This window comes from Geotrypetes seraphini, chromosome 7 (assembly GCF_902459505.1).
Source record: "Geotrypetes seraphini chromosome 7, aGeoSer1.1, whole genome shotgun sequence".
In the NCBI taxonomy this organism is placed as follows: domain Eukaryota; kingdom Metazoa; phylum Chordata; class Amphibia; order Gymnophiona; family Dermophiidae; genus Geotrypetes; species Geotrypetes seraphini.
Window position 1 is genome coordinate 42,595,453 of NC_047090.1, and position 13,526 is coordinate 42,608,978.

A 13,526-nucleotide genomic window follows, 5' to 3' on the forward strand; every position below is an offset into this window, starting at 1 on the left:
CATATTCTGTCCAACAAGTACTCCAAGGAATCTTAAGTATGTGGAAATATTTCTTAAGGGAAGGAAGTAGCACTAAGACATATATGAATTGACGAATCTATGTGCTAGATTGAATATTACTCTTTTAGAACATTTATTATCAGTAAGTCACTGTAGATTTGGGACACTCAAAATAACATCCTATGTGTTGATTTTATTGAGGAAATTTTTGTCAGAGTCCTGATAGAGAAATCTGTCCCTTCGTGGTGAGATGGGAGAAGATCTCCCATGAAAAGACTGAAGCATCAAAACCTGGATTTCTGACCAAACTTTCAGTTGCTACTGATGGATAGAGATGAGCAGTCACTTGCAAAGATGAGAAATATCAATGATATATCCCATGTTATTGTATGTCATTAACAACAAAAATGAACAGAAAAAAAGACCATATTTTTCACCAGATTCTGTATAGGTTACCCAAATTTGAGTTCACAGGGTAGATGCATGCTCAAATTAATTAGTTAACAAATCTTTAACAATCAATTGTTGGCAATAATTGTCACTAATTTGGACTTACACATGCATCTGCCTATGCACTATTCTTTTATGCTGAGCACTGAAATTGGCAAATTCAATTTATAATAATAATAATAACTTTTTTCTATACCGCCACAATCTTGTGACTTCTAGGCGGTTTACAGTGAAGAGAGCTGGACAATCAGCGAATCACAGAATACAAATAGGGAAGATGTCACTGAATAGTCAGTAATTACAGAGTACAATTAGTGAGAATACACAATATCAACATATTGTTAATAGTTTTAAAAGGGGTATCTGACTAGGAGATAAATCTATCGAACAAAGCTGTCTTAATTTCTTTCCGAAATGCGCCGTAGGTCAACCTGGCTCTGTCAGAATAAATTTAGGCACCTAAATTGGTGCCCCTAGCCGATGTAGGTGCCTAACTTAAATAATAAGTATAATCAGTGCTGATAATTAGCACTTAACACCTCATAATTGGCTTTAATTAGATGTAATTGAAAAGTGCCAAACTTGAAAAACACAGGGCTAGATTCACTAAGCCCACCAATCATGTCCCGACCACTTTGCAACCCCGACTGGACCTTCCTAACTAACCTTCTTCCCGAGCATATCCGCACCCGATCCGATCTGCGCATGCAAATGAGGGGAAACAGCATGCAAAGTAGGAAGGGCCTCGATTCACTAAACAAATTCAAGCACACCGACTGGGCTGGCCGATCCAAAACCAAACTACTGCTGAGGACCAGTCACTCACATCCCTGCCGACTCTCCTGCTCACTTACACTGGCAACTGCAAATAAAAAAGCTGGCCAATAGTAAAAAAAATTTCACCATCCCGACTCTCCCAGCTCACACGGAAGCACTCTCCTGCTCCATGCCACCCTTCTCCTGCTCTATGCCACCCGCGGGTTTAAAGCAGAGCTGCACTGCGGAGAAGGATGGCAGAGAGCAGGAGAGTTGGGGCGTCAAGGGCTCACAAAAAGGAGAAAAAGCAATTATCAGCCACCGGGGATTAATCGTGCCTGAATGCCAATCTGTTGCCAATATGAAAACTTCTTACTAGACATCAATTCATAAAAACTGTAGAAGTTTACTGGCAACAGGGATTGCAAACTTCTTCCCACAGCTCCAGGACCCATCTTTTACATATCCAGTTCCTAAGCAAAAATGCGCAAGGGAATCCAGTAATCTAGGACTTCAATGAGCAATATACTCGAGTCACATCAAGAAGAACATAATGGCCCAGTTTCACTGCAGCTCGTCCTTGCGCGGAGAGCATGCGCAGACCATCTACAGCCACAGGATCGCTATCCAGGATCTCTCTGGGGTTGGAATGGGGTGATCCTCCAATTGTGGCCATTTGCATGAATCGGTCGCCCGGCCACAGATCGGATCGGACCAGGAATGGAAAGATAAGGTGGGTTTAGTGAATCTAGGCCACAATTCTACAAAAGGTAGGTGCTTAGTCCAAAGAATCTGCCTAAAAGTGGACATGGTTAGAGAGTGGATTGTGGTTGTGTTTTCAAGTTAAGTGCCTCTTTGTGAATGAGACACCATTAAATGCCTAATTTGGTGGCAAGTCAAATGCGCGCAAGACAAATGCACGTGGTCAAATGCGCGAAGACAAGTGAGAGCAAGACAGGTGAGCACAAGACATAAGAGTGCAAGACAAGAGAGTGTAAGATAACTGCGCGAAGACATAAGCACGCGGACAAACGGGTGCTGACAAGTGAGCGCCAAGACAAGTGAACGCCAAGATATGTGAGCGCAAGACAATTCAGCGCCAATGATTTTTAGTAAAAAGCACGAGCATGACAGTTGAGCGCAAGACAAGTGAGCGCTGGCCACGCGCTTTTGTCCCATCACCAGATAATCTAGTCAGGTTTTCAGTCAAATGATAATGTAACCATGCACAATTCAGTAAGTTCTGTTATTTACATTATTCTAAGTTTAGCACCTGTATCTATCTAAAACCAGCTTAGGCCTTTCCCCTGCCTTTAAATGCATAGAGCGAAAAGAGGCGTTTTTAGAGGAGGGGAAAGGGCTGGTTGGGCCCATGTGCCTAAGGCCCCTTCCTCCTGCCCAGATTGAGTCAGGGGGGGGGGTCGCTGGGGCAGGAGGGCTTGGGCTCCCTCCTGCCCAAGCTGATCATGAGGCTATGTCGGGGCAGGAGGGGTTGCGTCCCTCCTGCCCGATCTTGTCAGGGGGGGTGATGGGTCACGGCAGGAAAGATTGGTATCTCTCCTGCTATGATAGTGATCTGAAGTTTCATCAAAGGAGAAGCTTCCACTCACACACACGCGACTGCAGGCAGGCTCGGCCGGCTTCAGCAAGTTACTTTACTAACGTGCCTGCAAGGTAAGGGGGAGGGAGGGAGATTCTCAGGCTGCACGAGGGGGCTGAAGGGTGGTGAGGTGGCGAAAGAGAAGGTGGTGATGGTGGGGATAAGACACTGAAGGGAAATGGGCAAGATAGAGTGGGGAGAAGACGCTGAAGGGAAATGGAGAAGACAGAGTGGGGAGAATATGCTGAAGGGAAATAGGGATTAGGGAAGATAGAGTGGGGAGAAGACGCTGAAGGGAAATGGGGAAGACAGAGTGGGGAGAAGACGCTGGAAGGGAAGAAGACAGAGATGCCAGACTATGGGGGGAGTGGAGGGAAGAAGATGGGTGCTAGACCAATTGGGGGGGGTGAAGGGAGAGACACAGTAAGAGAAATGGAAGACGCAGAGAGAAGGCAAACAGTGGATGGAAGGAATTGAATGAGAAGATGAGGAAAGCAGAAACCAGACAACAAAGGTAGAAAAAAAATTTCTATTTATTTATTTCCTTTTTTTTTTTTTTTTTGCTTTAGGCTAAAGTAGTATATTAGTTGTGTTGATAAAAATTTATAAGCAAAGCCCTGCCAGCTGAACATCTCTTTCTCTAGTTCAGCAGCCAGAACTTTGATTTATAAGGAAGGAATAAAGTAAATATTGCAGTACTGAGGCTTGTATGGATGCTGCGGGCATAGTAGTCATGGGGACGGGGCAGGGATGGTGGTCTCAGGGATGGGGCGGTGACAGGGACTAATTTTTCCCCCGTGTCATTCTCTACTCTCTATCTCAATCCTTCCCTTGATGCAAAAGGAGTGGGAAAAGAAAGAGAGAAAAAGGTATCTACCCCCCCCCTCTACTGCCAAGTGCAACATTTCTTCCTCTCTCATCCTGTACAGTATCTTTTACACCTCCCCACCAGCCTCATGCCCAACATGTCTCCTTTTACCAACCCTCTCCAATACCACACTGCATATCATCCCCCTTCTCTCCAACACAATGTCCAATAATCCTCCCTCTTGCATCACTTTTCATCTGTCCCATCTTTCTCTCTCCACCACAACATTCAATATTTCTCCCTCCCTTCTCTCCACCACTATCATGTCCAACAAATTTTCCTCTTTCTTCCTTTCCTCATGTACACCATCTTTCTTTCCCTCCTACCCATGTCCTACCATTCTCCCTTTCTCTTCCATCCCCTACTGGCAACATCTCTGTTTCCAACCCATCCCATCTCCCCACCCATGCAGTAACTCTCTTTCCCTCCCTTTCCAACATTCCACAATGTGCATCTGTCCTTCCCTTCATTCCAAACCCCCCAGTCCAAGCAGAATCTGTCCTTCCCTGCCTTCCCAACCCCCAACCTGTGCAACATAAGTCCTTCCCCCAGCCCTTGCAGCATCTGTTCTTCTCTGCCCATGAAGCTCATGCAGCAATCGTCCTTCCCAAACCCCTCCAAGCCTGTGCAGCATCTGTTCTTTCCTGCCTTCCCAAACCCCTCCCAACCCATGCAGCGTCTGCCCTTCCCTGCCTTCCCAACCATCATCCAGCCTATGTAGCATCTGTCCTTCCCTTCCTTCCCAACCCATGCATCTGTCCTTTCCTGTTTTACTAACCCCTAAATCCATGCAGCATCTTCCCTGCCTTCCCAACCCCCTAGACCGTGCAGCATCTGTTTTCCCCTGCCTTCCCAGCCCATGCAGCATCTGTCCTTCCCTGCCTTTCCAGCCCCCAGCCCATGTAACAACTGTTCTTCCCATCCCCCAACCCATGCAGCATCTGTCCTTCCCTGCCTTCCCAGCCCATCAGCCCGTACAGCATCTGTCTTTCCATGCCTTCTCAACCCCCCTCCCAGCATGTGCAGCATTTTACCTTCCTTGCCTTCCCAACCCCCTCCAGCCTGTGAATGTGTTCTTCCCTCCCTTCCCATCCCCAGCCCACAGCAGGATCCTGTGGTACAACCTATTTCTCCAGTGCTCAATTCCCATACCTACCTCCTCCCCGGCAGCTGTAATTTAAAATCTTCAGGCAGCCAGCAGTGGCAATAAGAGCCTACTGCCATCGGCCTGTTCTGGAAGCCTTCATTCTGCAGCATCCCAACTATGCAGGAACAGAAAGTCACTGCAGAATGAAGACTTCTGGGACAGGCCGACAGCAGCAGGCTCATCTCATTACTGCTGCTGGCTGCCAAAGTTTTAAAATTAGAGTGGCTGGGAAAGAGGTAGGTAGGGGAGTCGGGAGAGCCATAACTGACTCTTCTGACCTCAACCCACCAATTTTTAGGGGGGAAAAGGCCCCTGTGGCCACCCCCATTCCAATGCCTATGGTTATAATAAATGCAGAAATTATTATGCAGCATTACTTTAGATTTGCAATTATTTACTTCTGAGAATGGAGACAGATGTCTTACAGCTAAGTCACACAGTGTATACCTGATTCAGCCACCTCTGAAATGTGAACACCCTGCTCACGGGCCATGAAACCCAGCACAGAGAAGATGGCAAAGCCAGCAACAAAGCTTGTAATGCTGTTCAGGAAACAGAGTGCAATGCAGTCCCTGCAGGCAAAGAGAAGAAAAAGAATATTGCTATCTCAATGTATCATGATCCAGTAAAGTGAGAAATGAATTATGGTGTCAAAGATATGCATGAAAGGGCATTTTGTTTTGTTGTTTTATGTTCATATACAGTATGTTAACTGATGGCCCCTGTGAACCTTTTACTGCAGGCAGTGGCGTACCTAGGGTACGCCACTGCCTGCAGTAAAGCTTGAGACGTTTTGGCGTCCGTTTTGAAAGAAGTCTGATCGGTTGGGATACACCCTGAGGCAGCACGTATTTGTGAAACGCTGGCCACCGTTGGTGTACCGATTAGTGAAGATAAGTGGAAAAATTTCCTCTATCGTTTAATTTTCATCGGCATAACACAGCACAGCATAAGGCTTTAACATATAATGAAGGTTTTTTGCCAGTGAAGTGATCTCTTTAAGCCGTTTTGGTGAGGTGGGAGGGCCCTTTCTGAGGCTTTTTCCTTCATTTTTTGATTCGATCGAGCTGGCCTATGCTGTGCTAGTTTTATATCATTGGATATTACCACATTCAATATTGAAAGTGTTTATCTTATTATTATTAAAAAAATAAGTACCTAGGGTATGCTACACCCGGGGCTGATAATTTTTTAACTCTCCCCCACGCGCTTTGTACTTAAAAAAACCCAACTAGTTAGTCCAGTTAGCACTTCTTAAAATCCCCCTCCCGCTTTGTACTTAAAATAAAAATAGTTAGTCCAATTAGCACTTCTTAATACACCTCCCCCCAGGTTTGTACTTAAAAAAAACAAAGAAACAGTTAGTCCAGGCCCAGCATGTTCTCACCGTCAAGCTGAAAAAACTGCTGGCATCGGCAGTGATTCAGTGACGTTGCCCGCGGCTCCCCTTCCTGCTTTCCGTCTGTCGCAGTCCACCTGGGCAGAAACAGGAAGTTGCATCATTGGAGAAAGATGAGACAGACACGGAAAGCAGGAAGGGCAACATCGAACTGGCCAGGATAGAAGGGTGAGAACATGCTGGACCACGGGTACCACCCAGAGCTTTGGAGCTGAGCTGTTAGAAGGGGAAGTTCTCAGATCATGACTCCAAGACCGGGAACACCCCCCTCATACTTACACCCGGGATGGTCCACCCTTGGTACGCCACTGACTGCAGGATATATTTATAAAGTAAAAAATATGAATGGCTTATTTTGAAAGTAGTAGATTTTAAAACCCAGCTCAGGAGGTAAGGTAACCTAGAGTAAGATGTGGTTTTTCAAACACCTATATCTTATTTCTGGGTCAAAATCAGCCTTGTGTAATGCGTCTAAAACAAACTGGCAGTTACACTAACTTTTGATTTACTTAGATATCTATATAGCACACTCCCATAAATAGTCCTGAACACAGGAAGCAGGCCAGAAGACACTAGCAGAAAAAGGAGAAAAAAAAAGGATAAATAGAAATTCTCCCTTTTCCAGTACATTCAGGGTTCTGGCACACTGATCCCCAGAACTGTTCCAGCAGTTGGTAATGGAATCCATGCGAGATGGGGGTCATATTGGACTTAGTGCTTACAAATGGGGAAAGTGTTTCTGATATTACAGTGGATGATCATTTAGTATCTAGTGTTCACTGCATGGTACGGTTTAATATTAAGATGGTTATAGAGAGGATTCATTCAAAAGCAAAGGTTCTAGACTTTTAGAAAACTAACTTTGTTCGGATGGGGGTTTATGTCAAGGAATTGTATGGGTGGGAACATCTGGAAGGAGTGGAAATGAAATGGGCAAAACTGAAAGAGTAATTGTAAGAGCGACAAGCCTTTTTGAGAGACAAGTAAGTAAAAGTAAGAGGAAAAGAAGGCCGCTTTGGTTCGCAAAAGTAGTAGCTGAGAAGGTAAGAATAAGAGGTTAGCGTTCATAAACTACAAAAGATGGCAGAAAGAGGAACAAGGCAAAAATATCTGTAAAAGTTAAGAGAGGCTGAATTGCTTAACAAATATTTTGTTCTAAGTTCACAGCTGAAGCGCTGGGAGCAAGACCGCAGAAGACAAACATGAATAGGGATGTAGGAGTGGTAAACCCTGATCGGTTTTCAAAGGGTTGTGTTCATGAGGAGCTAGCTAAAATAAAGGTAGACAAAGTGATGGAGTTGGATGGTGTACATCCGAGGATGCTGAAGGAACTTAGGGAAATTCTGGTAGCTCCGCTGAATAACCTTTTCAATGCTTCTCTAGAGCAGTAGTTCCCAACCTTGTCCTGGAGGACCACCAGCCAGTTGGGTTTTCAGGATATGAATATGCATGAAAGAGATTTGCATATAATGGAGGTGACAGGCATAGAAATCTGCTCCATGCATATTCATTAGGGTTATCCTGAAAACCCGACTGGCTGGTGGTCCTCCAGAACAGGATTGGGAACTACTGCTCTAGAGTCAGTAGTGGTACCGGAGGACTAGAGAATTGCGGATGTGTTTCCTCCCCACAAAAGTGTAAGTAAGGAAGAAGTAGGGAATTACAGGCCGATAAGTCTGACTTCTGTGGTAAGCAAATTAATGGAAATGCTTTTAAAACAGAGAATGGTGAAGTTTCTGGAATCCTGTGGATTACAGGACTGGAGGCAACATGGATTCACTGATCAATTTTTTTGACTGGGTGACCAGAGAATTGGATAGAGGGAGTGTGCTAGATGTAGTGTATTTAGATTTTAGCAAAGTCTTTGACGGTGTTCCACACAGACATCTAATAAATAAACTGAGTGCCCTCAGGATGGGTCCAAAAGTGGGTCAAGAACTGGTTGAGTGGAAGGCGAGAGAGGGTAGTGATCGATGGAGATTGCTCTGAGGAAAGGGATATTACCAGTGCTGTGCCTCAAGGTTCTGTTCTTGGGCCTGCTTCTTTTAAACATTTTTATAAATGATATTGCTGAAGGGTTGTCAGGTAAGATTCCTATTGTATCTAGTATTTGTAGTAGGATGTTGTGGTCCACCAGGTCAAATGCTGCGGTGAGATCCAGTTGTATAATTAGCATTTTTCTACCTGTGCTGAGGTGTTGTCTAGCTGTGTCCAGGATGGAACTTAGTAGTGTCTCTGTGCTGTAGTTGGTTCTGAAGCCAGATTGTGTAGGGTGGAGTATGTTGTGGTCTTCTAGGTAGTTGGCGAGGAGTTTGGCTACCAGTCCTTCCATTAGTTTAACATACAGTGGTATTGAGACTATGGTTCTGTAGTTGGATGGTTGATCTGTTGCTCTTTTAGGGTCTTTTAGGATCAGGGTGACGACAATTTCACTGAAGTCTTGTGGGAAAATTCACTTAATTCATTTAATTCACTTATGTTTATTCAGAGGTTTTAATTTTACCTTATTTGTTGGTAAGACTTACATTTTATTTAAGGGTGTGGTAGTGGCTCATGGGATATTTCCCTTTCTGTGAATGTAATTTATTAAGTAGAGTAATTTTAAACAAAATGTACATTGAATATTATTCTATTCAAGTACCAGAATACTGTCTTCTTTAATGAACTATTTTAAATTAAACTTGTAGAGGGGCTAAATGAATTATATTGGATATTTAATGTTTAATAACATAATTGTGTTTTAGGGCTCCTTTTACTAAGCTGTGGTAGCATTTTTAGCGTGCTAACCCCATGCTATGTGCTAAAAACTAACGCTAGTGTTAGTGTCTAGCGTGCGGTAAGCGTGTGCTACAACCGCTAGCACAGCTTAATAAAAGGAGCCCCTTAGTTTAATATAGTTGGAAATCAATTTATTTGTATTATTTATTAAATGGGGAGGAAGAATAATTGGGAAGATTTAGGGTTCCTGGGGAGGTTGGTAATTACTAGTCTGTATGCGTGCACCCAAATTTTTGACATACTTAATGGGATGGGTTGGGGGGGGCTTTTAGTTTAGGATTCTGGATATGTGTGGTACAATTAGTTATAATTTTGGCAAATAGAATGTTATATTTCCATTTTATAGTACTCATATATAAAAGGAAATGGCTTTAAAATTATATTCATTAAACGTAAATGGACTCAATCACCCTATCAAGAGGAAAAAGGTTCTTAATTTCCTGAAAAGCCAGTAAGCAGATATTTATTTTATTCAGGAAACTCATCTAGCCACTGTAGAGGCAGCCAAATTGGAGAGAGGATGGGTAAAACATTGTTTTTTTGCCCCAGCAATAGGTAAAAAGGCAGGTGTGGCAATCCTGATTAACAAGACTGTCTCTGCTAACTTTGATAACTTTAGAGCTGATCCATTGGGTAGATGGCTCTATGTTAATAAGACGCTTTTTAATATTTACACACTGAATACTAATCAGGCAGATTTCTTTAAAATAAACTCCAACAAACAATTCTGTCACTGGCTACAACTAGTTTAATTGTAGCCAGAGATTTCAATGCTGTCATGGATTTAATTATAGATAAACAACCGAGTAGACAATTAAAATCATTAGGTCTGGACAATTTGGTACATACATGTGGATTAAAGGATATATGGCGGATTTTTCATTTCAATACTCGTGAATTTTCGTTTTGCTCTCAAGCTCATAAATCATTCTCACGAATTGATTATTTTTTTGTTTTGGACCATTTAGTTAATCAGGTAACCAAATCCAGCATAGATCAGATTGTTTTAGCAGATCATGCTGGAATTTTGATAGAATATCAATTTATCGAAGCAAATTCTAATAGACCTGTTTGTAGGTTTAATAATACATTGCTTGCAGATTCAAACTTTCTTGAGGAAATTCAAATCAAAATGAATGAATATTTTCAATTCAACACCTCAGAGGAAATCTCTTTGGAAACTATTTGGGATGCTTTCAAAGCTAAAAATACAAAATACAGTGAAGGGTGTTCAAGTGAATAATCAACAGCCATTTTTTTAACCTTTTAAACATTTTGAAAAAACCTTTTAGTTATGCTGAAAGTTGTGTTCCATATTGCAAAATCACTATCCCCTGACGAAGCCTAGAAAGGTGAAATGGAGGCCCCGTTGGGTTATACTAAGCAGTGCTGATACTCCTCAATGGCGTTTATTAAGATAAGTGCTTTTTCAAATTATAGGCACTATCTCTGAATGATTTATTATATATATTTTAAAAAAATTTAAAACAACATATTTATATACAAAAAAAGTTTAAAAGGTTAAAATTTTTTACATATAAAAAAATAAGAGTTACTGACTCGGTTTGGGCCAATGATTGAGACATAGACCTGCAAATATATCTAGCAGTCCACTGCCTGACATTCAGGTCTCTGAGGCCCACTCCTACTATCCAGTAAGTCTTTTTTGGTACTTGACACTATAGGGTGTGTTTTGGCTGTTGATGCTTTCAAAGCTACAATGAGAGGGCAAATAATTTCGTATTCGGCGCATATTAGGAAATTATTAAAATTAGAATTTTCCAATTTGAAACAAATTATTTTGACTTTAGAGTCACAATTGGCTCGAAATGGGAACAAAATACTTTGCATGCCCTTTTGAAAGCTAAATATAAATATAATGAGATTTCCTCACATTTGGCTAGGAAAGATTTGTTTTCTCAGCAGGCTCTGTATTATGGAAACTTGAATAAAGCGGGAAGTTTATTGGTTAATTATCTTAAAGCAAAAAAAAGAAAAGTAAAGATTGTGGCTATTAAAGATGAAAAAGATAAAATTCATACCCATATTGGAGATGTTTTAAGACAACGTTTGGATTATTATAAAGCTTTATATTCTTCTGAGCTTTATTCAAAGAAAAAACTTGAAGGAAGAGGCTTTTTAAACTTAATTAATGGGCCAAAAATTCCTGAGTATGTGAAAGAAAATCTTGAGGCACCTACATCATGTACAGAACTCCAATCAACATAGAAGTTTCTCAGAGCTGGATCTGCTCCGGGTAGTGATGGTTTCACAGTGAAGTTTTTTTTAATCTTTTCAAAATTTACTATTACCTCATCTTTTAAATTTTATATCAGTCACATCTGACTACTACTATGACGGAATTGTTAACCATTATTTTGCCAAAGCCAAACCAAGATCCCATATTGGTTTCAAACTATAGGCCTATTTCTTTAATTAATGTGGATGGAAAAACCTGGCTAAATTATTGGCTCAAAGACTAGCCAAGGCTCTCCCTTATATGATTGGTATGCACCAAACAGACATTCTTCAAATAATACCAGATTGGCATTTCAAATGCTAAATTTAGCAAAAACAATGGATGATCTGGCCATCTCTGTTTCTTGGGATGTAGAGAAGGCCTTCGATCATGTAGAATGGACTTTCATGTATCAAGCAATGGATTGGTTTGGAATAGGACCCGGATTTATTCAAATGATTCAAACCTTGTATAGTTTCCCTTCTGCCAGATTATATATTAATAATACATTTTCAGAGCGTTTTTCTCTGAAGAGGGGAGTTAGACAAGGATGTCCCTTATCTCCTTTGCTTTGTAACCCTTGTTGGCCATTCAGCAGGCAAAGGACATACAGGGAATTCCATATGCAGGTCGAGAATATAAGGTTTCAGCCTATGCAGATGATATTTTGCTTCATTTGAAGAATCCTGAATCTACCATCCTGTATTTACTGGAATTGATTGATCGATTTGCCAAATTTTCTGGTTACAAAATAAATTGGAGTAAATCAGAGGTTCTTCCATTAAATGTGCATTGTGTAAAAGGCTTATTTGATCCATTCCCGTTCCTTTGGAAGGAAGAGGGCATAAAATATTTCGGTATCATGATCTAAAGAACATTGGAAGATACAATGACAGTAAATGAAAAATCCTTATTATTGAAAGTCAAAGAAATGTGTGAGCATAGGAACCCATTACATCTTGGTGGGGGAGAGTCCAAACCATCAAAATGATGATTTTGGCTGTAGTTTGCTACCAAATGAGTATGTTGCCAGTTTATTTCCAAGCGTCCTTTTATAAAAAATTGAATGGGATTCTTACAAAATTTATTTGGCTGGGTAAAACTGCTAGAATAGCCTTAGTATCTCTGCAAAAATCACAATCGGCAGGGGGAGGGTAAATTTTCTAAATTTTTATAGATATCATCAAGCCTTCATATTGTGTCAGGTTATGTATTGGATCCTTCCTGAACTCATGGAGAATCTACCGGACTGGCTGATATTAGAGTCATCTCATGTCCCCATTAAGTCTGAGCCATATTTTGAGTATCAAGTTACCTAGAATATACAAGGACAATAGTATTCTTTTTTCCATCTGGAATACATTAAAATTTATTAATAATTTAACACCTACTCCAATACAACAATCCACGTGTCAATCTCTATGGTTAAACTCCAAGATACAAATCGATGAATCTATAATCCTCTGGAAGCATTGGTTGCAGGCAGGCATACGTACTTTAGATGATGTGATCTCAAATGGGAAAATGCTAAATTTATTACAACTGCAACAATCATTCGGCATATCAAAGTCTCAAGCTTTTAAATGCTTGCAGTTGAAGCAGGCCTTTAAGAAGGGGTTCCCTGACTGGCAAAATTTATAAAATCAGTATAGCTTGTTGGGCCTATGTTTCCAGACAGATTTGCAAGGGCACCAGGCCGCTAAGTGGTACAAATTAATATCTGAATATTTGAATAAAAAAACTAAAACAAGCCTAAAAGATATTTGGAGCATTGAGATAAAGCAGCAGATTTCTGCTACTCAATGGCCACGGATTTGGACTTGGAGGATGAGATGTACAGCGTCAGCATCTATGAGACAAACCTGGTTCTTTTTGTTATATATAATTTTTTGGACCCCAGTTCATTTACAAAAGTTGGATAGTTCAAAGTCTAATAGGTGCTGGCATTGTCATCTTGAAGTAGGGACACTGGATAATTTGTTGTTTTATTGTCCCTTGATACTCAGTTTTTGGAAACCAATCTGGGGACATATTAATATGATACTGGGTACACCGATTCCATTGTCCTATGATGAGGTCATATGAAGAACATTGTTGAAAGCCAAAAATCCATTAGACAGGTATAAAAGCAGACTTTTTATAATTATGACAGGGATTGCCATACAAATGATCACCAGGAATTGAAAGAACTGGGACAGGATAAATTTTTCCTTTTGGTGTGGATCTTTGTATCAATGTTATAAATATGAAAAAATGAATTTGGAAATATTGGGACACTATAAAATATTT

At 41.1% G+C, this 13,526-nt stretch overlaps 1 protein-coding gene across 2 annotated transcripts in view; it reads right to left on the reverse strand.

The window, feature by feature from the left end:
* The window catches only part of SLC6A12 (solute carrier family 6 member 12), a 159,157-nt gene that overhangs the window by 38,327 nt on the left and 107,304 nt on the right, over window positions 1-13,526 (reverse strand). For both annotated transcript variants that reach the window (XM_033952482.1, XM_033952483.1), the window contains exon 10: window positions 5,269-5,393. In XM_033952482.1, the coding sequence (XP_033808373.1) occupies window positions 5,269-5,393 (125 nt within the window). The remainder of the gene's footprint in view (window positions 1-5,268; window positions 5,394-13,526) is intronic.